Below are 22497 nucleotides of genomic sequence, written 5' to 3' on the forward strand. Positions count from 1 at the left end.
CAGCTGTGTAACAGCTGAGCCCTCAGCAGCCAGGACAAAGAGTAACAGGCTGAAGTTAGAGCAAGGAAAATATCGCTTGGACAGCAGCAAAGAGCCTGAGAGGGCAGAGGGTGAAACACTGAAATAAACTGCCTGGGAGGATTGTGAAATCCCCATTGTCAGAGGCTTTTAGAACAGGTCAGACAAGCACGTCAGGAATGACAGGCAGAGTTCATCCCGCCTGCGGGCACAGGACGGGCTAAAAATATCCCTTCCTTCGAGCTTTATGTTCAGTGATTTAGCAGAAGGCTGATTAAGCTGCTCAGCACCACCATCAGCTGCAAGACAAAAGCCATTTTCATTCACTCCAATGTTCATATATGAAGATAGTATAAATTCCATATTCCCTTCCTAAACTAATCCTTAGCTTCTTAAGTGCAGGGTTTTTAATTTGCGAAGCTGGTTGAGTCCCCACAGCAATGATGTTCAGCCCTTTGGCATTTACGATGCTGCTAACTCCTCGTTGTTTGAAGCCGAACATACCGCAGGTTCCTGAAGTTCTGTAGGTCTTGTGTGTTGGGTTTCGGTGTTTCCACACCCTGAATAACGACAGCTCTCCGTCCAAGCATCCTGTGCTCTGCTCTAGCGTCCTGCCAAGGAACCACAAGCTGGCTGGTCGCTGCCCGCGCACCAACCTCTGAGCGCTCCTGGGAGGAAACGCGACACACCAGAAAACCTGGAGACGTCCGCTGGAGCTGAAACCACTGACTCAGTAGGTCTCTGCTAATGGCTTTTCACCTATGCGAAAATTTAAGGGATATTTTGGAAGGCACCTGAAGGATTTGGGCGCACAAAGCTACCACTGACAGGGCTCGTGCTGCTGACCAAGAGACATCTGAGCAGACCCTTTGCAGAGCCGCTCGCTTCATTGGAGTCCGTGATGTAACTTTGGTTATAAAACCGGCGCTGGCTCCACTGCCGGCCTTTTGGAAGAGGATTTGGGGTCCCCGGCTTATCCTTAGTAACAAGCGCCCTGGTTCTGCGAAGGGAATGAGCGTTTGCCAGCCTGACCACTCTTGGCACCAACATGAAGGTGCCTGGCGAGAACAAGCCAGCAAACAGACACCCAGCTCAGTAGCAAAACGTCAGCCCACCACAAAATGCCACCCAAACAGGAACCCGAAAACTCTTTTTTAACGAAACCACCGCTTTCCCTAGAGGTTGGGCCTGTAAGACTGAACCGCGCGGCCTCCAGCGCATCCCACCACTGGTCCTCCCAGCGCTGCTCTAACGCATCTAAAAGCATCCGAACGCTTCTGAACTGCCACCAGCGAACGTTTCAGCTGCTTGAAGTACATTCCCTTTCCAGACCATGACGGCGCTTCGAGAATTTACTCAGACATGCGATGAACGAAACGCTTTCAGGCAGCAGGACGCAGCCTCTCGCTGTGCCCCACGCCGAGCGACCCACGGAGGCGTCCACGCACCCCCCTGCCCAGCCCGCTCGTTCTCTTGGCACCTATTTTTAGCTTTAATCTTATGACACCTATTGGTGGTGAAAGCAATTAGTGAGCAGAGACCGACATCCTGCGTTCTTTTAAAAATAGCAAAGCATGGAGAAAAGACTTAGTCAAGCATGTGATGTGGCCATGACGGCTTAGCCTGCAGAGACAGCACGTGGCCACGTACACCCGACCTAAAGAAAGAATCGTGTAGGTGACTCGAAGAGGTTTCCAAACCAGCTGGCAGAGTCCTGAGCGTGTCAGATTAAAGAACAATACAAAGAAACTGCACACTAAAATCCTTAAATGAATCCCCATCAGATAACTGAATTATTTTTTAGTGCACACAATACTGTGCTAGAAAACTATGACCTGAAAGTGACAGGAGTGCAATTATACAGTATTCAGAGTACCAGTTGCATCCTTGACATCCTCTGGAAAGATCCATCTGCAAAACTAAAAATGTTATCCCTGCTTCAGTTACACTCTGTGTACCTCTTGCACTTCTAAAGCCTGGAAGCACTGGAAATACAGAAGCAAGTGCTTTAAAAAACATTTGCTTTGGATGAGAAAGAAATCCCATCTCTGCTACCGCAACAACCATTACCAGCAAAAGCACTGCTGCTACTGCTGGGAGGAACCAGCCCGAGAGCTGCAATTAGACAGAGAGAGGGGAAAAAAAAAAAAAGGCTAATTGACATACTTGTTTTTCCAGACAAACGCATTTTTAGTTCAGCTTGTCTGTATTAATGCATTGTCAACCCTATAAGGATAGGAGCAAAATTATGTATTTTGGTGTTATATAATTGAGGGGAAAAAAACCCTCCACCCAAGAGTTTATAATGCTATAAGAAAACAGATCCGGAACAGCAAAGGGGAAAATAGCAAGTTCCCAATACTGACCAACATTTACACAAACTTTTTTTCCATACCACAAACTGAATAATTTGGATTGCAATCTTTCCTACCATGTTTCTTTTAAAGAAGTTGACTGAGCAAGCACGAGGGTCATCAGGTTCAGCTCTGGATCACTTGTGTCACGAGCAAGTTAGTCCCTCGCTTTCCTGCAGAAGGGCTAGAGGGGAAAGAAAACCCAACCAGCCAGAACACAACAGCTTCCAAATTGCACAAAATGTTTATTGTTAAGTCTAGTACATTCAATTTCATATCGACTAGAATACAGTAATTAAAAATAGTTTTGGCGAATTGAAATTTTTTAAAAACCATTTCAAACACTCCAAAAAGCAATGCCATGAAAAATTAACTTAAAATTAAAACAAACATATTCAAGCAATAGTTTCACTTTTGACTACAGAAAACCTTTACATGTATTTTAGTGGTTTTAACAGTACTGCATTTAAACAAAATATATGAACTCACAAAAAGTGGAAAATATTAAAATAGACACAATGTTAAAAAACTGAGGCATCCAGATGTGCGAGACTGTTGTAAAGAATTACCTGCCCAGCTGTTCCCTTTGGGGCAGTTCACTACTCTGCTGCAGTGGTGCCATTTCTCTCATCACTTCACACCACACAACAATTCCTCCTCAACGCCTTGAATTTAAAGTTTGTCCCTCTTGTAAATTCTGTATACAAATGTATATATTCAAAAATATGCAAACCGCTGGCAAATCTAGGTGCAATATTAAACGGTACCTTGAAAAACTTCCCTATCGTGGTACTTATTGTCTGCAGACAGGCAATATCCAGAACAAAATCTGAAAAAGGCAACACGTTTCGGTTTTGTTTTTAAATACTGACATGAAAAACTGAGTAAATTAGAAAAAGGATAAAGTCAATCTTAATATAAGACATTCGTTATATAGTGGGACAATTATTGGACAAACAGTATTACAATGACTCTTCTACATCTGGTCATTTAACGCACATGTTCTACAGTCGCCACTTGCTACCACGTTTGGGTTTATCAAAGAAAAAATACCAGTTTCACTCTGTGTCAGGCCCCAGAGCGACAAGTTCTCCAAGCTCCCCCGAAATGCTGCGCTTGGGAAGAACCAGCGACCAAGGCGGTCGGAAATCGCTCTGACCAGGGTTTCAAACAGAACCAGCCCAGCAAAAGCTGATGGGAACTGGTTCTGTTGGCTGATCTAAATCCCTTTGAAAATCCGAGCTGGAATATAACAGCACCGATATCCACGTACGTATTCTGGAGGAACGGCTGAGGGGTTTGGGTAGCGGGGGACCAGCTGCCCACCTCCCACCATCCTGCCAACCCAGGGTAAATCGGCTTTTCTCCAGCCGCTGCCTGACCGGCAACACGGACTGAACTGGGAATATTGAGGAGAAACTCGTGTTAACTATTTCTTTTAAAGCACTTCATTCCAATCAACATTCATATCCAATCAATTTGGATAAAGCCAAATCAAGGTGCTGTTTTAAAAGTGGTACTAGAGATGAGTAGAATGCTATCACGTTAAAACTCAGCAGGATCACATTTTGATTTTTATCAGTAAAAGTGGTTATTACAATTACACTGTAATACAACCTTTGGAAGAGGTAAAAATGTTTGCTTGTCAGTACAGTATGTGGAATGTAACCATTTCTTGCAAGATTTTGCAACAGGAGTAACTGCATAGATGACAGTTGTGTGTTTTCAGCTCAATAAACGTACTTTTAAAGTTTACAAAAAACACGAAAGTTTTATAGAAAAGTCACATTACACCAAGATAATGGGTGGTAAAAGTAGATTATTCGTGATTCATGTTTAATAAACGGCTAGTGGAAAGGTGATAGAAACCAATTTCAAACCAAGAGTTACATTTTCACTATTGCACTGACTTCACCATTTGGATCACTAATTTAGAAAAATTCACGTAGTTAAAAATTGTAAAATTAACCTAGAATACAAAATTTGCTTGTAAACATCAGGTCGCCAGTTCTACCAACATGGAATGGACTCTTGGTACTGCAGTACAGTATCTCGGTTATTTACAGCACTCGCCATACAACGGGCAGTTGCGGGACACACACAACATCAGTTCACAGTAACCATGTTCAGAGAACTACCAAAGTCAGTGCAGAGGGGTTTTTTTGTGCAATTTTCCAACTTCCCCGAATTCCTTAAGTCAAATAATACTGTTACAGAGGCCAAGTGCAGATTATCTTTTATATATATATATATATCTCGCTATATATCTCACAAGTGACGGATTATGTCTGCAGGACTCCTGTAAAGGTACTTCCAGATGGCGTAGTAATGCACGGCGGCCGCGGTGGCCACGAAGAGGTGCCAGATGGCGTGGGCGAAGGGGATGACGCCGTCGCTCTTGAAGAAAACCACCCCCAGACAGTAGATCAGGCCGCCCCAGGCCACCTCCTGAAGTCCGTCCGTGTTGCTCTGCCAAGTCACAAGGGAAGATCAGGGGTTGGGGTGTAAAGGAAGGAAAGGGTGTTTTACGCAAAGCGCTTTCTGCCCCGGAAAAAAAAAAGCAGCCACACAGCACATCCTGGATATGACAGATGGAAAAGTGACAATACCTATATATTTATATTACACTTTGTGAAACAGGTCATAATATATTTATATGTCCCAACAGCACTACAGAAGTGATGACTCAAGAATTTCTCATGTTTTGCTTCATGCTCGTTAACAGAGGAGACAAACACAGAGGAAACCAAACCAAACCAAACCACATCACTGTGTCTAAGCGTGAGTTTAATGCTACTCCTACGAGCTGGAGGAAGCACCCAGCAAGGGTTTGGTGCAGCCCGACATTCACGTGGAACAGTCAAGGGCTGTAACTGGCATCACTTGTACAGGTGGCAGATTTGTATCAGCAGCAGAGAGGGTTATTCAAAGTTATTTTAAATGCCTAAGTATAAATAAATGTCATAGTTTTGAGGTGGACAAGATGGAGTAGGATGCTTTACAGATGCACCAAGAAACGGCATTTTTTTAAAAAAAAAAATGCCAACTGCTGAGAGATTAAGTGTACCAGTTTACTACAGTTCAACTACTCGTCAACTTTTCAATTTTGCCCTGCTTCAAGGATAAAAGAAGCCTCCAGTAAGAGACAAAATCTTCTAGCTTTGCTGCCCCTAAGTAATTTTGGAAAAAGCAAGAGTCAATTTACTTCCCCCATCTAGGTCCAGACCACAGAATCAATCGATTAAATTTTCCAGAGAGCTCTCACATATTCCAGAACAAAGGACAACATGTTATCAGAAGTCCATTCCACTTTCCTAAATAAAAAGCTTCTTTCGCAATTTGTAAGTGTCCCAGATTCAACAAAAACAAGGTAGCACTTCATTGAATATAAACTATAAACCCAAGATATAACTGGCTATATATGGTTTTTCTGCAGAGAACATTTAAAATTATGGTGGACTAAAATTAACATCTTTTCAGAAGAAAGAACATTGCACTGGAACTTAAGCAAGTTCTAAAAGGAGAGTTTGTGTTTGTAATGTTAATAGTCACATTCCTTACCATGGATGTCACTACCAGAGCAGGAGAAAATCCCATTGCTAAATAGAAAAAGAGCTCAACAATCTTATACCTAAAAAGGAACAATTTGAGTCATTTAAGGTGTATGAGAGAAAGAACATTTCCTTCAACAGTAAAGAAAATATTTTAAATTTCATGTTAGCATGGGTCCATTAAACTATTCAAAAAGCTCTCTATGCAGATAGACAACTAATGTTTTACAACAAAAATAAAGGTAGCATTTATCTTTGCATGCTACAGTTGCAAGCAATACCTTCTGTAAACACTGCCTAGATGCATTCATTTATATTAAGTACTAGTGAGAATAAAACATTGAGACAAGTTGTATTTTCTTATTTGACAAGAACCTCAGTAGCTCATCTCCAAAATAAAAACCACTGAAGATAAGTAATGAAAACAGACTCAAGAATCCAGATCTGGAACTCAAGGGCTCACATCTCTCAACAAAAACAAAAAGGCAGCAGGAGTCAACACACATCAGTATATAGAACCAATTTAATGTTGCAGTTTACACGATGCTACAATTAAATTAGGGCATAAGAAAGTCATTATTTCAACTAGCTTCTTACCTTACCCACTTTCACCCCTGCTTCCTTGTAGCAGAAGTTAAATTTTTTTAAACTTTTCCCTCTTTTCCTTCCCACCTCCTTATGAAAAGACAATAAAGTAGCCTAAAGACACGTTATGACAGCATGAATACAATTACCTTCTGACAAGATGTAAGTTTGCATCATTCTCATCATATATTTCCGCTGTTTCAAAGCTCTTATTTCAATGTGTGAAAGGCTGGATAGGAACACTCAGAATGCAAGAAAGCCCCCACCTTTTAATTTCAATTTAAAGTTAAATGCAAATAATAATTCTTACTTTTCGTGGTATAGAAATACATAAATGGTCCCTCCAGCTGCCATCAGCCAGATAAACCAACGCATGTGAGATGCCAGAGGTCCCAGCTCACGCAGATTTAACCTGGTGGTACAAAGGTTTCAAAAGACAAAAGCGCTCAATGAATGGACTGTACTGCCACAAGAGTAGTGGGGCTTGACAAAAATAAATTTTCAGAGCTACAACTTAGGCATGACAGGAGAGAAGACGCTTGGACATTCTATATACAGAAAAGCAGAAGGCACATTTGCATTGATGTGAGGGAAGAATAAACTGGTGTATATGGAATATAAACAAACTACTTTCTGCTGTTTTCTGTTATTACTTTCTGTTCAGCAAATCCCAGGAGATTACATTCTGTTGCATTGCACAATGCAGAATGTGGTCAATTGCCTCTGAGAAGATACCTGCAGGTTTTGGAAAGCTGCAACGCTAAAATGTTTACATGGGAAAACGCTTTGATTCTGAAGCTGCGTTTCAGATTTCTTACCATGGTGCATACGATGCCGCAATAAAGACATAGATCATCATTCTGTCACACATGTGAAAGCAATGTTCCATTGTCCTAGTGAGAGAGAACAAGTCACCAAGTCAGATTTTGGAAAGATTCTTGTATCATCTCAGTTTCCTGACACACTTTGGACTAAAAGCCACCAGGGCCTACAGAAAAAAACAAACATATTTTCCCTGCAGAAAGGCAGCAGAGCTTGGCTTGCTATTTGTACCAACAGAGTCAAAGGTGGTTTTTGATGATTCGGAACAAGGTACCACTCCAGCCTTCCACAAAATCATGTTTTTTACCAGTTGAGAAACAACGGGAAAACATCACAGGACATTACAATAAAATGTCTCATACAAGAGCTATAGTGATACCTTAGATGACTCTTTTTCCAAGAAATGATATGAAATACTGTGGAGACAATGAAGAGCGCGCAGAGCCCCATGCCGTACATCCACGCCGTTATCTTTTCCCATCGATCATCAGAGAGCCGGTGGAGAAGGGCACTGCCCACGATCGCGGGAACAATGAGGAGCTACGAAAACAAAAGGCCATTGTTCAGTCTTTAAGCAACAGGAGGGCAGGCAACACTCTGTACACCACGTAAGACCATATGTATGATATTTGATGGCATGTAGGTCTACGTTGACACAAAAGCACCAAGATTTTGACAATATCTGGCATCTAGTTTATACCTGTTTGTGATAAATCTCTCCTCGCATGGACAGTGAGCTCAGTTATTAGCTCCTGCAGCCATGACACAAAATCAGACAAAAGAATTTGCTAAGTCTTAGTAGTGTCTTTCCTTTCACATCATGCTTTGTGTTTTAAAAAAGGTTTTGATCTTACTCTAGGCTTGGATCTAAACCACCTGGGGGAGCTTGGATCTAAACCACCTCTTGTGCATAGAGGCAGAACACAGGACAGACCAAAATAAATCCAAATTCTTTATTTTTTCATTTTGGATTTAGAAGTATGCAGTTAAGTAGAACACAAGAAAATTACACAAAGACTTTGCAGAACTTGGGTTTTAGATATCATAAATAAATTAGCCGCAAACTTCTTCTATGAATAGATTCTTAATGCACAAAGATGATGTTCTTTTAATGCAGCATATCCAAATCTGTTTTCCTTACCACCTCCCTCTCAAGCAGCTTTAATTCAGATCTTCCCAAACAACCACTGTTAGAACGTCATGATGGAATCCACATGCTCACATGAAGTACTTAAGAAGTGGGCTGCAGGCTTCATACAATTTAAAACTACATTCCTTTCCAGAATAAATTACATCATGTACCTTTGTCTCATTCAGAAACAAACAAAACCAAAACACACGAACTAGGAAAAAGGAGGAAAAAAAAAAAAGGCATGTCCAACAAGTATTTAAAGAGAAGAACCTGCTGGCTCAGACATTTCTACCCATCTCCTTCCACTATGAATGTGTATCTTTGTCAGCTTTTTAAGTTAAAAACACTACACAAGTTCCCTCCCAAGCCCTATGATGTGTCTTAACATGTGAATTGGTTCACTCGAATTGTAAATAAGCTTCATATGTTGAATTTTTCATAGTTCAACCCAAGTCTCGCATGCTAAACAATAAAGGCAGAAACAAGTAATGATTAAACAAATCTGGAAACTCTGCATGACAGGTTTGATAGCTGAGAGCGCCAAGTTCTGGTCTGGCCTGCGCCGTCTGCCCCGATCTGCTCCCGGAGCGGCAGAAATCGAGGCTCTGATCACAGCTGCAGGGCAGGTTAATCCGGAGTGATAAAAATAAAAGTGGCTTTAACTTCTGCTTTTCGAAGTCCACCAACTGTAGCTTCATTAGTATTATATTTTCTTCCTTTTTGCAAAATTTAGTACATTTAAGCCAAAAGCTATAGAGCCATGGAAATGAAGAGTATGGCATTCCTGTATCCACAACATCTGGACCAGAGGTGAAAACACTTTGAGTTTTGTAATGAGACCATGGAAGTCCACCTCATGCACCTTAAGGCCTAAAATAGTCTGCCAGTCCAGCTTCTCGTTTAGCACAAACCATAAATTTCCATATACAAATGCTGGACATTTCCCACATTCCAGAAGGCTGAAGCGCATCCCTGCTCAGGAGATGAGTCCCTCCTGTTTTCCACAGGCTGCACGCAGCTCAAAGCGCGGCCGAAGCCCTTGAGACAGCGAGGATCTGATTAGATGTGGCAGTTGTTTCATTTGGCTTTGGCAGGAGCCAGGAAGATCCCAAGCTCCAGAAATAGCTTTTTAGCCACGTTTCTTTAAGCTGTGGACTCCTGTTGTCTCCACTTTCATCAGTTTTCTTCCCAATTTCTAGTGCACGCTGCAGTTTTGACTAAACCTGACAGAGAACTAAAAGGTTTCAGAGAGATTATGTACCCACAAGTATCAGGAACACAAGTAGTAGGTAAAGTAGCAAATTCCTACTAATTCCCAGCTAAATGCCTGGGCACCAGCTGCTCAGAGGTTCTGATTGAGACCATCTGATAGTAAGAAAGACCTCTTTGGAAACTAGATTTAGGTATTACGCGGAACAACTCACCTTTCTTACACAGATATCCCAGCTGTTTACTAGTTCACTAAAATAAATATTTCACAAATTAAGCAATGATGTGCAATGCTCAAATGGGCCAATGGAGTCTGATGCCAATCACTTTTCCCAGTAATTATTGTATATAAAGTAATATGGTTCAAACAAATAAGAAATTTTCTTATCACCTCTTCCTTTGCACCTTCAGAATGAAGAATACAGCTACAGATGAGTGCATGGATGAAGACCTGAATTAATCTCTTTTCTGCCTTGTCCTGGCTCTGAAGAACGGTTGTTCTTCTCGCAGGGAAGTATATTAATATTAATTTGAGAAGGATTTATTGTTTTTCCTAAGTATTCTATTTGGAAACACTTTCCCTCTGTGCCTGATATGCATCATGGGAACAGTTAGACTAAACAAGAGATGTTTTATTACTCTTTTTCTGACCAAAAATAGCTAGATTACGGACAAAATCCAGAAATGATACCCTGCTGTTCCAAGCCAACTGGATAAAAGTTCTTTAGATGCTAATGCCATGGCAGATAACATATGACACAATGGACTTCATTATATCTAACAACCATCTTACGAAAGAAATATAACACTGTAGTCAACAAAACAAGGCAGATTTTCCCATGTTCATTTTAAAAAATGTCTAGCTCAAGAACTGCATTTTAATCTTCAGAATGGAGAAGAAATCAATCAGTCTTTTCAAAGGAGGGGTTATTTACCAAAAAAGTAGTCGAAGAATCAGAACTAATAGAATGAGTGTGATTGTGCTGTGTCATTTATAGCAACGACAGAGCATTTCCAAGGAGCCAGCTTTCCTATTAAAAAAAAAAAAATAGCTTCAAGTCACAAAAAGTTTTGCTTATTTCCTCATGAAGTGCAACTCTTCCAAATAAATATCGTCAAAAGCAGCAACTTAAGATAATGTGAACAAACCCAGAACCATGACACTCTGATTTACTGATTTAGCAAGTATTAATGAAGGCGCTAAAAATCACAAATGGGGTTCGTAGAGAGATTTACAGAACAGGAAACTAGGCAACAGTTTCACCAAGTTTTGTAGAGAAATGCCAGAACAAAATGAGAGCATGAAGTTACAAACCCCATTGCAATAAGGAGGAAGACAAAGGATTAAAATGTGTTCATTTACAGCTATAGGCAGGAATCTTTAAGAGGAGACCACCACAACCCCCACTTTGCAGCCACTGCAAAACACCATAAGGGACAAATAAAGATGCTGAACCAGCTGTGACCCCAGGCACACTGCAGGGAATCTCACTCTGGTTCCTAACTTACAGCAAAGGATCTGGGATTCCCCCATCTATCTGGGGTTACTTAGCATCCTGGTACGCTGGTATTTTATCTGTAGAAAATCCTTCCCATATGTGGGTTTAAAAATCTGCTTCTGTGTATAACGCTCACGCCAAACTAAATTATTTTCTTTGCACACCAGGCGATGCACGTCATGTAGTCAGCAACAATGACCTTTGATGCACAAGCCGCCGCAGCCAAGCACGGTGTTATTGTCATGATCTCACAGAGAGGGAAGCACGAGCAACATAAAAATGGTCCCTACGCTTCCTCTTTGGGAAGGAAGACAATGGAAAAAGCAACAAAGCTGCCGAAACGACATGTGGCACTTAGAAGGAACACGAAGGCCCGCGTCCCTGTCCGCGATTCTCCCCTCGCACAGGGACACAAGCAGGTGCAGCGACCGGCTCCAGCTCGGGCTGCGCCGCACACAGAGCGGAGAAACCGCGAGTGTCGGTCAGGGAGAATGGAAACGTTTTCATCCTAAGAACCCTTCTGAAATTTTGATGACTCCTTCTTCCATGCTCGAATGGCCTGGTAAATGCTCCGAGCCTCATTTGTAAAATATTTATTCTTCTTTTTTCCATGCACTGCACAACCCAAGTCTGGAATAGAGAGACTGTAACTTATTTTAGGAATAGCTCCTCCTTTTAAGGCAGTTGGAAGAAACTTTTAGAGCAGGATAAAGCACACCATGCCTAAATTCTGAGGTTTCAATGCAACAGAGCATATCTTTTGTCTGATTAACTTTATGTACACTAGAAAGTTTCACGATGCTAAAATCACCACCTCTGCCTTATATTTAGCTCACCTTAGAACTCAAATTCTTGTGCCTCCTGCTTTTCTCATACACTGTTTCCTTCCTGTTCTGAACACAGACAACAGTCTTTTCTGTCGCTGTACTTAACAGCTCAGCTGCCCTTCCTGTCTCCCAGCACCTAAACTCAACACTTCATTTAAAGCTAAAAAGATCAAGACACAGCCTTGCTCGTTAGAAATTGGAAGATAACTTACTATGCTACACCAAGTTAGCTTTCAGGTATTGTAACAAAACATGCGTGGGACTCTGTAACCCCATTTATTGTTTTGGTGGCGTTCGGTTTATTTATTTATTTTAGCATCTGCATAAGCAGACTGTGTATTTTTAAGTCAAAAACCAGATAGGATACCTACAATACAGCCACACTCGTAAAACACAGGCTGACTACTTTCTGAATTATGAATAAAGCTTTGAAAAAAAAAATATATGGAGAACCATTGCTAAACTCTGCTTTGTAGAAATCAGATAAATGTCTAACTGAAAACTCAGACTGTAATCTCAGAATGTAAAGACTCAACTGCTTGATCTTCTATCATTTAGTACAAGAGTCTGTAACATGAAGGAGAGCCAAGAATCCCTCTCAGCTTTTTCTGTATAATCCACCGTGCTTTCCCAGAATAGATTCCTATTCCAAGGCTTTAAATTCTGATTGAAAGTTATTTATTGTATACAGTTTCAATTAAGGAGAGACAATCCCTCTATTACACTACACTTCATTTTCTTCCACAATGTATGTTAACATTGCATATTCCCAAATTGTCAGCAGTTCATGGTAGGTTTTAGCACATAGCTCGACTGTTCAGAAATAAGTAGCTTCACCAGCAAACAGCAACATACCAGAAAATACTGATACGACACCTTGGCTGGAACCCACTGCTGACAGGCAGCAATACCACACGCCTGTTTTTCAACCAGACGAAGGCCAGAACTGCTAAGGAGTACAGCAACTTCTGCCAGATATTTTGAAATCTGACTTCGTGGCCAGAGTAAACAGGATTTGTACAAGGATTATGAGATAAACTACATATTTGTGCTAACAGAATGTTGCTTCATTCTCCAGACAAATAAGCATTTATTTACATAGTGCTGTATATGAGACCCCAGCTTAAAAACACATCCCTTCAGTCAGCTTTTCTATATGGAAACCAAGGTGATTCTGTTTTTACCAGCAACACCGAGCTGTACGCTGGGTATTTATAAAACATACAAGAAGGATTTTTAAGAACAGAGCTCTTTCCAGAACTGAAGGGTTCTGTGCACCACCTTGATCACTTGTACCTGTAGCTCACTCAGACACACTGGAGATAAGAGACTGAGGACAAAGTCAAACATACTTCAGATGTTTGGAGTTAAACAAGGGACTGAGGAGAGGCACAGGCTGCTTTTATCAGAGGGCAAATGCTATCTTAAAAAACCAAACAAACACATTTTTAAGTCCTTTTCAAAGTGCCAGACAGCAAATTAAACTTCCCAATTATTTAAAAAAAAAAAGACTGCTTTACTTATTTTGCATATACTGTCTATTCAAATCTAGTATGGATTCATACCTAACAGAAGTAAGGACAGACTGGGAGTTTTAGTAGGGCTGTCTACATTATTAGTGCCTCTTTCTAAATAGCAGATTTCTCAAAGAATTAATTCACAGATATTCAGTATCAGAACTAAGCTACTATAGCTCTTCTAGCTAATACCCACGGTCTTATGAAGCCTTCCACTTCTAACATGAATAAATCTTTCATATACATCCAGTATATGATTTGCACAATGCCATGTGAGCACAGTACTGGGAAACTGCCTTGCAAGACTAACTAGTACAGACCTATATTCATTTCACCATAGCCATCTTTTGACTGGGAGAGAAGAAAAACATCTAAGACATGTAACTTACTGGGGTGAAAAGGAATCTGGAGCTCCTAGAGATTCAGAACAGGGACTAGTGATTACCAGCCACCTAATTAACATTAGGTTTTCTGGACTGTTACAGCTGAAGCTTATATAACAAAACCAGAGAGGCTGTAAATAGGAATATACTCAGACAAAGGTAAAGATTGTGCTAGCCAAACGCACAAACATTTGCCAAACCATCTTTTTTTAAAAATTAAAATTTAATTAAATTAATTTTAAAAATTTAATTAAAAAAAAGGAAATGTACTTACTGCATGTGTATAACAGTTTGCAGCATGTTCATAACAAGTGGGTTTGTAGCGGCTGTTTGCTGGAGCTGGGTGGTTCATGAACCTGTTGAATAATAAAGAGGTATTTTTAGGAAAGTTAATAAACAATCTCTTTAAAGTGCCACAAAGGAATACATCCAACCTAATAGTGTTAAAAATCGTAAGTACAGATATGTTAAAAGTAACTGTTACTTAAATTGTAAGTTCTCCCAGATAAGTTCTCTTAACCATCCACTGTGACAGGCATTCACAGAAATTTATTTAACATGTATTTGTTATCTTTTCATCCAAACCTTGTATACAGAAGTCAGATCTCCTCTTTGCCAACAGCTTGGTCAGATGAAGAATGAGATATTTCCTATTTAAATTACATAATATGGACTCAAATTGTCCTTGAATTATAGACTTCATCATATCTGCCCAGGGTTACTCTTAAGTTCCTGAAACTACAGCAATATTCCAGTTCTATAACACCTCAGAATAAGCCAATTTGAACATTGACTTTTCAGTTCCTACTGCAAGCAATATTTGGAGTATTAGATGGTTTGATTTTCCTTTGAGGCTAATCCGATCTTCTGTCTGTAACTATGAGCAAAGCTACACAGGGATGAAGGCGACCCCAATGGTTAACCCCAAAGAGGAAAAATTTCAACAGACTTATGATAGACATTCCACCTTTTTCTCTAAGAATTTTCAAACATTACCTCAGAAACAAACAATCACAGCAAACACAGTCCATGCAAATCAAACCAAGTATGATGAAACTTCAGAAGGTTTTGGAAGAACTTGCCAATACAAATGTTGCATTTAACTAGTCTAAAAAAACCCAAGCACTTGAGTTGTTTCTGTGAAATTACACAATTTAAGTCTGTGTATACAAACCTCTAAAAGACAGCACACATTTATATGCAACCAGTCAAACCAAAATTATGAACTACTCCAGGTGTGGTACCATGTACATTACACCAGCACACAAAAGTGATTCTCTTTCACTAATAAATTCCTGTTTCCTCCAGACTATTATAAAACTATGCACTGACAATTAGTCAGGTATCTGACAAGCCAGAAGCAGCTTCACAACAAATACAGAGCACGTCTGTATGTTCAGAACTGAGAGCAGCTTTGTTAGCTGGATTTATAGAAGGCACCTGTATATAAACCTACACGTCCATCCTGGTTTAAGTCAAAACCAGACCTAATTTTATGACACCCCTAAAATATTGGCCTATCTCAAACCAGGGAAAAACAAACAACAAAAACCCCAAACAGAACCTTACAGTTTGAGTAAGCAGTTCCAGATTTCTGGCATGTAAGACACTTTCTTTAGAAATCACTCACTAAATCAGACAAGAAAACCATTTTTTTTAACAGCATTGATAAAACTAGCGTCATGATCTCTCTCCAAATTGTGGCAATTTCAAAAACCAGTTTCAACTGTTACTAATACAAAGGATATGAAAAATGTGCATTCCATTCACAGACGTCATGTATAAATGGTTGTTAGCAAATGAATGACACAGTGGAGTTAATATATTGTTTAAAAATCGTAGTTCTTTTCTCAGTGACAAACGACACCTTGCTGTCATCTCCAAGAGGATAAGGACATTGTAGTCCTGCACACAGGCTCGCAGAACGTTTGGAATGTTATTTTGTCGCCCAGTCTGTATGGGTCCGTACAGCTGCTAGAGACCATCTCAGCATCCTCTCCAGATGGAAGACTCAGTTACTCAGTTCTGCTTCCAAGTTAGGAAAACGTTTAAAAATAAAAGCACCTGTTGGCTCAGCTGGGTGACCAGGATTAGACTGTCCTTGCTCAACTCCATCAATTCAAAGTCATGGGAAACCTTTCACCGATGACATCTAGAATATTATTACATTTCCCCAAAGGCCATGGTGGTATCTTGGGAGCCTCACAAGAAGTAGGCAATTAAAAAAACCCCCAAACACCCCAAACTAAAGAACTCAAAGGAATAAGTTTATACACAGTATTAGCTCTATAATTTCTGTTGTTCCAAATTTCAATATAAGACACTACCATCATCTAAAAACCTATAAATAGTTTAAGGGAGCCTGTTAATGGGACTTTCTATGATCCATTAGAGGATTACTTTTTTTTTTTTTCCATTTTCACTTATATTTATTTGGTAGAAAATACCCTAGATCTTTCTAAAGCAGTCACAACAGAATGTGGAATAATGTTAGATTTTAGACAGAATTATGAACAAACACTTCAGAAAAGTCCATTTATTATTGGGGCTTCTTATTCTCACTAATTTAAAGACTCCATTACTAGCAGTAAGAGAGAACATAAAGACATTAACAAAGCTATCCTTTCTGTTATCTACACAAAGAGTCAGGGTTTTTTCCCCTTAGTTTGTGTCAGCACAGGAATGATGCAAATATTCACCTGTGTGGTAACTTCAGGCTGGCAAAACGACAAGCATTGGGTTTCAGACAACTTCACACTTACAAAACATCTCAAACTTTTTTGTTGTTAATAAATGTTTCAATTCTGATTATTTAATTTAAAACAACAACAAAATGGTTAGTAACATGGCTGGTGAACAGAAAGCTTGACTGGTGTTTGTACTAACACCACCACCACCAATGTGTTTTGGCAGAAGAGCCAGAGTTACACTTTGCCTTAGAGAAAAGGATCTCAAAACACCCCAGTATTTAATTTTTCTGTCCATCTGACGCACCTGCACCAAGAGCCAGGCAGCAAACGCTGGAGACGTTTGCTCGGGTCACTCACACACAACATTCTCAGCAAAGCTTCGGTTATTTCCCTTTGCCTTTATATAACGCTATTCGTAAGTGTTATCAGGAAGAACTTTAGAGGAAGGATCATTTCAAAAGTGGCCAAATAGTGCAATAATTCCAACCGATGCTTCCCTTGAGTTTGTTTAATTTTCAGTTTAACAGGTCGTGTTTAATGCCTTCAGAAACAGACCTGAAGTCTGAAAACAGCTGCTTTGGGAAGCTGCACTGAAGTATTTAGCAAAACCAGGAGAAATTATTTTGAGACATACAGTTAAAACAGTCATACACTCCCATAGTTTTATTTTTATATATATATATATTAAAAATATATATTTTTATATATATATATATATATATATATATATGACATTGCACTATAAAGGCAAAAGAATCTGGTTGCAGACTTATTGACAGTCTAGAGGCAAAAACCTGTTCTGTTCTTTCTTAAAGATAAATAAATAAATAAACCCACACCAGCAGCACCAACAAATGCTTTCTGTTTTCTGCCACGTGAGTACTGCAACACAGGGCCATTGTTTTTCCTCCTATCTGCGGGTCAAGTTTGCCTCTTCTGAAAACGATAATTGTGTGAAATACAATCTCACTTTCCTGAAAGTGGAAACTTCACATACACAGTGTTTCAAAAAGATGGACGAAATCTGAATCATATACTGCTTTGAAATTGGGTCCATCTTTGAGAAACACCCTGTACAGCATTCAGAGGCTGTTTACGCCGAAGCAAATGCTCTCTATAACACAACCAGTAAGGTTATTATCGAACGCAGGACAGTCTGATAAGGTCCCACTGAACAGGAACCACAACTTACAGGAAACATCTTTAAGTGAAACCTTTCGATTCTCTAACAAATCTCTAACGTGTTCTTTAATAGGGACTCTAGTGAAACCAGAGTCATTTCGTGAGAGGATGTGCAGCATTATCTCACAAGAATGTATAAATACTTCTCCATTTAAGATACTGACAATCCATGATCTAGAATATAAAATATTAACTCCTTCAATATTAGAATGTGAAATTTCTGAAATTAACAGACTAATACCCACTTGCAAGCAGCCATGCGAGCAGAATGCTTTCGCATTGAACTGAGTTAGCAGTTCGTTTTCACAATTTAAACACGTTCTTAAAGATCAGGAATTACTTGAGGCCAAGGAAGTCCAAGCTTCATAATTCCACAGCAGGCAAACAACCTTCTTTGGTGACCACACTCCCAATGTAAGTGGAAAAGGGGTATTGAGAAATGACAATTTAAACCCAGAGAGAAGAAACTCTTACCCCTCCCTTTGTACTAATTGAACTTGAATCTTGAAACACTTCAAATATTTTAAATTTTAAACATATGGATTAATCCATTCTTTGTGAGAGACCTCTGATCTTAAGTTCCCATTCATTGCCAAGGAGTAGATGCTGTATGTTTCACAGTGATTCCAGAATTAAGAGATCATAGTATTTGGGAGAGAAAGGAGGAGAAAAATCCAAGGGTTCTTCATGCTTTGTCTTTGCATGCAAACCCAACTTAGAAAAATAAACTATAAAATCCCAAATCGATTACACATATCTGTGTGCCATTTGTCTGGTATCACAGAGAGCTTATAACCCAACCTACAGAGGAGAAAAGCACTTTTCAAATCTTGCCTTAGTCTTGATTCCCATCAACTGAATTAATTATTCTTTTAAGCATGAAGTAAAATGTCAATACAAACAGCAAGCACTGACAATAGCTTCAAAGATTTGGACTTCTTTAGTCTTTTCAGGAAGTACATTTCCTTTATTCAGCTCAAAAGGCCTCATACTTCCTTTTACCAGCTTAAAAAACACATCACTCCTTTTGCATCTTCTTTTTTTCCTGTGCTTTCCAGCAGCAGGAGAGACCATTTAGACCTAATAAGCCACAATAACAGTATATGAGAAACTGCAACAAGGTGAGGATAACTCCACTAAACCAGCAGCAGCACACATTAAATGGGGTTACGTATTCAGATACGGAAGCAATTTTTATGTGATCTATGCTCTTTGTTTTCAACAGGAAAAACAAAACCACAACAATCACAAGCAGGTCAAACCAGAACAGCACTACGTTTTCATGATGACCACTTAGGTAAGATTTGGAGAGAAACAAATAGGTTTATAAAAAGCTTGCTTTCTTTGACCAAATCGGCAGACACTTCTTTATTAATTCAGTCCATTCAGTTCAAAATAGAGCCATATACCTCTGGACTAGGCACCTTCCTTCCTGGATTAGAAAATATCTTGTTATGGTTTGTAACTGTTCACGTAACCTTTACTATTGCCGAACAACTGAGTCACAGAAATAATTCAGATCCGAAGCAGACCACTTATTTGGAAATATCAGTGAAATCACAGGCTGTGTAAAGGTTTACGTACTTACAGCACGACCCTAAAGATAAAATTAAATCTGCAATACTCCGAGAACCCACTAACAATTGTGGTATCATATATAGATTAGGTGATGGAAACAAAGCATCTGTGCATCCCACTGACCTTCCAAAAGATGCCTCAACCTTCTGGCAAGCACGGAAGGCGAAATTTCAAGGGAGGCGTGGGGAGGGAGCAGAAGTCGCAGCCGGTGCTGCAGCTCACCTGAGCTCGGGGCCAGGTCACCAGCCGCGGCGTGGGCCGCCACACGAACCAGGGCTGACCACACTCATGTTTTTCTCTTTTTCAATTTTATGTCCCTTTTAGTACCTAGACTTTGGTTTCTTGGTCAAGTTGGTGAAACGAGAGCATGGCGGCCCCACAGCAGCGTACCTGCTGAGGGAAACCACGGCAGGAACTGGTCCCACCTGGGAGACAGACCCTCACTCAACAGTCACCGGCCTTGCTCGGCACTTGGAGCAATGAAGTACCTGAAACCCACACGCACACGTTTACCCAGGAACCTCGACCGCACCGCCACCCAACCGACCCCCCGTGAATACGAGCAGCATCTTCGACCCGCCCTGAACGACGCCCGAACAAAGAGCCCCGGCGCCGCGGGGCCGCAGCACAGCCGGCGCGGCCCGCCCGGCCCCGCAGCCACAGGTCGGGAGGCGCGGCCGGGGCCGGGGCAGGCAGCGCGGCCGGATGCGTGACCCTTCACCCATTTAAACGGGGGGAAAAGAAAGAAAGAACCAACCAAACAAAATAAATAAAGACACGCAGAGTGTCCCCCCCCCACCCCGCCTCACAACCCGGCCGGATGGTTTTGCAACCCCCCCCGGCTCGGCACCGGCGATGGCGACCGGCGCCTCAGCAGCGGGGAACGATTTGATCTCGGCTACCCCCAGCCCGGCCCGACCCCGAGCTCGGCCGCCCCAGCCCCAGCGCGCCCGCACCGCGGCGAGGGGAGCGCGGAGGCGGGCGGGAGGTCCCATCCCTCCGGGCGGCCGCGGGGAGCGGAGCAGCGCGGCCCCGCCGCCAAGAAAACGGGGACCCGCGGCGGGGGCGGGAGCGAGCTCACCTCCTGAACCTCTCCGGGAGCCGCCGCATGGGTCCGGGCCGCCCGCCCCGGCCGGGCTGCGGGCGGGGGGTCGGGACGGCAGGCTGCGGGCGGCTCCTGAGGCGGCGAGGGCCGGAGTCCGGGCCCTCATTGGCGTGCGAGCCGCCGCGGCGCGGAGCGACGGCCGCCGCCGTCCGTCGGCCGGTCGGTGAGGCGCAGGAGCCGGGCGGGCGGCTGCGGGCGGCCGCTTTAACCGGCTTCTCGGCGGCTCCCGGCCCGCGCGTCCCTCCGCCCCTGCCCGCCCACAGCGGCCGGGCCCGCCCCCGCCGCGGCAATGGCGGGAGGGAGCGGAGGGTGGCGGCGGGGAGGCGGCCCGGCGGTGCGGAACCCCTGGGCGAGGGGCGGCAGCCGCCGCTGGCGGAGGCCGGGCCCCCGCGGCCACGGTTCTCCCGGGGGCTCGGGGTGGAAGCGCCGAGCTGGGCTTGCAGAAAAACAGCAGGAGCAGCAGCGATGTGGGGCGCCGAGGGGGCTCCCCGAGGGCCGGGGCTGCAGCTCCAGCTTCTGCCCGCAGCCCTGGGAGGGGCGGCCGCGATTTAACAGCACCGAGCGCCAGGGCGCGGTGGTTGAGTTGCCATCACCTCAACACATTCCCCCCCAATAAGCAGATAGCCGAGGACTTGGCGATTTCAACACGCCTGATTTTTAACTTGTAGAAGCTGAAAGAGCCCCTCCACAAGGGACTTGGCGTGGGCTGAGAGAGGCTGCAACCCTGGGTGCCCTCACCCGTGGCCCTGCCCAGCGTGGCCCAGGGCAGCACCGCACAGCGCTCCGGCAAAGCCAGGGCTCTGCTGTCGCACGACGCTGCACGTGGAACGATTTACTTGGCTCTAAATCAAGGTCACAGTGGCTAGACTGCTCGTGATAACCTGGCTAGCTGTCTTCCTCTTTCCCGCAGCCCTGAGCCATAACCTTATCTACTCAAACCAAGCTTTTCCAAGCAGGGGTTGTTTTGCATGAGTGAAAAGATTGTCAGGCATGTTTCCATAAGATGAATGTGGCGTTGCCTTGTATAGCACAAATCAGTCATGAATTAGGATAATATTAAGTTCTATTCAAGCATCATCTGTCTTCTAATCTAGGATATTGTTTACAATGGGATTTTGAATGGTCCCAGCCCTCAACAAAAGTGATTAGCATAGGCACACCAAAGCAAACCACCGGTTTAGACAAATAAACTATACCCGGCATCAACATCTTTTTATGGTAGGACTGAGATCTGCTGGCCGCTGCTGCCGTGGTTTGTAAGTCACCTCCCCAGCCAAACGGACAACCACGTCCACCACAGCAGAAGGAAGCGTGAGCACCACGACTTGGCTATCAGGGAGGCTAAATGGGACTTTTCACGGCCCTCAGTCCTTTTTACAAACTCTTCTTGCATGCCAGGAGTAGAGCAAACGATTAGGTGGTAACAGCTTTGTAAACTGCCACAGCAAGACTTGCCCCTTGATTTCTCTAGCATCAGGATGGAATAAGCTCTTCTGGTACAAATTGCAGATTTTGGTCTCCAGCAAGGGTTTGCTGCACAGCTGGGGCTGAGCCAGAAGGCCACTGCAGACAGTCAGTTGCTCAGCTTTGCACAAAGGGAAGGGTAGAGATTTTTTCCTGGAAAGGAGAGCTCCTGAAATGCAGAGCCAAGCGAGTTCCTGAGAAAAGCTTCCATTAATCTCAGTGAGGTATCACTGTTAATAAGTTGGTACAATCTGTCATCTGATTTAACAGTGTCGCTGCTAATAAAGTTTCATAGTGCTTATGTTATCTGTTAGTCCAAAAGGATTATTTCTAGGTCAAATTTTGCCCATGCAGAATTTCCTGCTGGTCCTTCACAGCCACTGTCTGCTTGTCTAGGGATGGAAGAATTTGTACTCCTGGACTATTCGTTCGGCACACACAGACATACATAATTTCTGAATCAGACATCAAATGATTTCATAGGATTATGCAAGTAAGGACACAAAAGTGGGGTCTGTAGTTTTCACTGCATCGTAAAATTGTCTCGGGTTGCACAAATCTATCAAATGAATATCAAATTA

General features: G+C 42.4%; 1 protein-coding gene across 1 annotated transcript; it reads right to left on the reverse strand.

The window, feature by feature from the left end:
- Window positions 1–2597: 2597 nt before the first annotated feature.
- Window positions 2598–20656, reverse strand: MMD (monocyte to macrophage differentiation associated). The gene is made up of 7 exons (XM_065647794.1): window positions 20429–20656; window positions 14172–14253; window positions 7710–7870; window positions 7327–7401; window positions 6819–6920; window positions 5934–6003; window positions 2598–4841 (listed from the first exon to the last, which is right to left on the reverse strand). The coding sequence occupies exons 1-7, from the start codon at window positions 20455–20457 to the stop codon at window positions 4641–4643; spliced, it is 720 nt and encodes a 239-aa protein (XP_065503866.1). The 5' UTR covers window positions 20458–20656; the 3' UTR covers window positions 2598–4640.
- Between the last annotated feature and the right edge of the window lie 1841 nt (window positions 20657–22497).

Source organism: Caloenas nicobarica, chromosome 18 (assembly GCF_036013445.1).
Source record: "Caloenas nicobarica isolate bCalNic1 chromosome 18, bCalNic1.hap1, whole genome shotgun sequence".
Lineage (NCBI taxonomy): Eukaryota > Metazoa > Chordata > Aves > Columbiformes > Columbidae > Caloenas > Caloenas nicobarica.